At 39.9% G+C, this 3,519-nt stretch overlaps 1 protein-coding gene across 3 annotated transcripts in view; it reads right to left on the bottom strand.

The window, feature by feature from the left end:
• LOC106529071 (uncharacterized) overlaps positions 1–3,519 on the bottom strand; it is a 26,418-nt gene that overhangs the window by 17,242 nt on the left and 5,657 nt on the right. For all 3 annotated transcript variants that reach the window (XM_014024405.1, XM_014024407.1, XM_014024406.1), the window contains exons 3-4: positions 1,446–1,572; positions 1,067–1,179 (exon numbers count right to left, since the gene is read on the bottom strand). In XM_014024405.1, the coding sequence (XP_013879859.1) occupies positions 1,067–1,179; positions 1,446–1,572 (240 nt within the window). The remainder of the gene's footprint in view (positions 1–1,066; positions 1,180–1,445; positions 1,573–3,519) is intronic.

Genomic DNA, 3,519 nt, shown 5'->3' with positions numbered 1-3,519 from the left:
CCAGCTGCTCCCCATGAGTCTGATTGTCACCCTCATGTTTCTCACCAGGTGTTTTCAGTTCATCAATTAGTTGTCAGTATATTTAAGTCCTGTCTCGTCTCAGTCTTTTGTCGGTTCATTGTGTTCTGTTCCCCCTGCCTGTGTGATCCTCGTACCTCGCTGTAAGTTTGAGCTGTCTCTACAGCAGTTTTTTTGTTACTTAAATAAACCTTTTTTTTGTTCTACTTTTGGAGCCTGCACCCTGGGTCTGTTCCTGCCTGATTTTGACAATTGAATCCAGAGATATGCCTTAATTTGTCTTGTTGGTTACAATAATCAAATAATACTTGGTCTGAATCCTAATTTTACGTAATTTTATTGATGAACTTTTGATATCCTTATAAAGAAGAAACAAAAAATAATTTGAATATTGAAATTTCCCAGCTGGAATAAAACAAAACATTTCTAGCTCACAGGGAAAATCTCAAAATTTTAAAGCATTTTTGCTCAAAATCAGTGTTTTTGTTGCTACTTCTCAAAAGATGCTTCAAAAATTTATTTTATGATTATATTTCAGACAGTTCATTCAAATGATACATTGATAAGGCATTAATTCATTATGTTTTGACAAAATTCACTTTTTGCAAATGTTTTAATCAAAACTCTACATTTGCCTATTTCTCCATAAACCGCTTTTAGACTTAATCCTCACTTCGATGTGATGGGTCACATTTTTGTTATTGTTTATGTTTTTAAAAAAGTTAGTTTTTTGTTGATAAGCCTGAGTGGTCTGTTGACTGACCATTGTATTTGTTCAAATAATTTTTATGGGCAGGTTACGATATAAAAAAATGTTTTTTATTTGACAGGAGTTTTACTTTTATAATTTAAATGTATTTAATTTAGTTATAATGCAAATGAAATACAAATTAAACCAAGATTTAGAATAATTATCATTTTGATCCATACATTGGTAATGTCTGACTTGGCCTCATGCCTCTTTATGTTCAACAAATTGGGATCCGAGGTCAAAAAGGTTAAGAACCCCTGCCCTAGAAGAAGTTCCCTTCACTTGAATCAGACTTACCAGATTTTGAAAGAACCTTGATGTCCCAGTCCCTTAGGATGCAGATCCGGAGGTTTACGAGGTCCTCCATAACTACGACCGGAGGTCTGACCACGTCCACTGGAGTCGAGACCCTACAACAACAAAGGTCCTCTGTCGAGTTATAAACCTGCAGAGCCTGATTCTGCAGCATAAAATGCTTTTTTTCTGATAAAAAGACCAGTTTGACTCAAGGTCACTCTTTAATTAGTTTCTCCTCAACAACAGCGGAAAGGTGATAATCATATCAGTGCCTGGGAGGACAGATACTAACAGGAACGGCTTGAAGATTATCTTAAAGACTGTTTTGTTCAATAAAAACAGCTACATGAACTGATAACAGATAAATATATCCTTGAACCTGGAGGATGTGTCGGAGTCCCACTCTGCCGTGTGGTGCCTCTGGGTTACCTCGTTCCCGATACAAATGTCTGTCTCTGAAGGTTTTCTGGAGTCGAGGTTTTCTAAACTCCAGCTGTTCTCCACACCTGAGCACAAACACTGTCATTTTCTCTCTTCCACACCGAGTGTCAACTTTCTTTACAAACTATTACATGTCAAGTTTAGAATAATATTATTAATGCAAACAAGAAGTTATGAAGTGGTGTACCACAGCGATCTACTCTGGGCTTCATGAACAGCTGTAATCAACAGATGTCTTCATTGTGAATGTATAAACGTGTCAAATGAACTGAAGCAAATATTCTCAAACTTATGATTTTTTTTTCTGTAACTGTTCAATTATCTAAAATAACTGTTAAATCTTTATATTTATATGTACCGATTTATGTGGTTACAGCTGAAAATAATAATTTCTTATATAAAAATAAAAAAAAAGTACATTGACCTTATAAGATAAGACTATTTATCCCACAGTGGGGAAATTTGTACATTACTACAGCTCAATACAGGAGNACATTGACCTTATAAGATAAGACTATTTATCCCACAGTGGGGAAATTTGTACATTACTACAGCTCAATACAGGAGGGGGTGAGATAGAATAAAGGAAGATAAGCAAATGAAAAAAAAAAACACTACACTCGTGATATATATATAACAATGTACATATAGTAAATAAATATATATATATATATGAAGGTGCATATTAGTGATGCAGTGTAGGTGAATTGTCCAAGTGATTGATAACATCATGATGTGTTATATAGTCTAACTGCAGTTGGAATGAATTACCTATGGAAGTGCTTCGTCCTGCAGCGGGGAATGTTTAAAGCCGGGTTCCCACCAAATGCGTTTTGAGCAGCAAAAATGCTCCCAACGCCTCCAGTTGGATGCACTATGTTCAGACCGGGACACAGACTAGAGGCGCGCGTCTGAAGAGGGATGAGCGTCTTGGATTTTTCCGGTCTGTCTTTACTGACGAGTGAAATAAAGACTAAATAAATAAAATGGCTTTGCTTTATTTACTAAAGATCAAGCGAACGTTGCGCACACCAGATAATTAATTCACCAGCTAAATTAGAGGTGGTTTGTTCGGTTAGTTTCGCCACTCCAGGAGCTGCGAGCTGACGGACTTTTTTTGTCCCGAGCTCAGCGAGCTGCTGACTCACATCGGTGCTGATATCTCCAGACAGAACACCAACTGCAGACGGTCGATTTCAGCTAAAGAGCGCCTGTCCGTCTGTGTCAGGTTCAGGAAACCGTCACGTGGAAAAATTATTCTCTCTGATTGGTTGCTGCTGCGTGTCAAACAGCCAAAGTTCAGTTTGTTGAACTTGAGCAACCGCTGCTTTGGACGCGCCACATGCACGGAAAACGCTCTGCCGCATCCTACCGCTACCTTGCGCACTGCTCTAAACTGGCAAAACGCACCGCAACGTGATGCACTGCTCCTAGATGCGTGTCCACCATTGACTTTGCATATAAACTGGCTGCTTTGGCTGCTCAAAATGCATTTGGTGGGAACCTGGCTTAAGTCTCTGACTGAAGGAGCTGCTCAGCCCACCCACGGTTTCATGCAGAGGGTGGTGGGGGTTGTCCATGGTGGCCGTCAGCTTTGCTAACATCCTCTTTTCACCCACCACTACCACAGGCTCCAGAGGACATCCCAGCACAGAGCTTGACCTCCGTACCAGTTTGTCGATCCTGTTCCTTTCAGTACATCCAGCCCCCCAGCAGACCACTCCATAGGAAAGGGCAGATGCTACCACCGTGTGGTAGAATGTCTTTAACAGAGTCCTGCAGACATTGAAGGACCTCAGCCTTCTCAGTAGGTGGAGTCGACTCTGGTCCTTCTTATTCAGGAGGTCTGTGTTTGTAGTCCAGTCCAGCTTGGTGTTGAGGTGAACACCCAGGTACTTGTAAGAGTCCAATGTCTCAATGGGCCTCATGCAAGAACATGTTCGTATTCTTATCCTAAATTTCTCTTACTTTTGTTCGTACAAAGGGTTCGTACGAACATGTCACGTCAGATT

This window comes from Austrofundulus limnaeus, unplaced genomic scaffold (assembly GCF_001266775.1).
Source record: "Austrofundulus limnaeus strain Quisiro unplaced genomic scaffold, Austrofundulus_limnaeus-1.0 Scaffold421, whole genome shotgun sequence".
Lineage (NCBI taxonomy): Eukaryota > Metazoa > Chordata > Actinopteri > Cyprinodontiformes > Rivulidae > Austrofundulus > Austrofundulus limnaeus.
The sequence above is the reverse complement of the archived record's forward strand: the minus strand, read 5'-3'. Positions and strand labels throughout refer to the sequence as shown.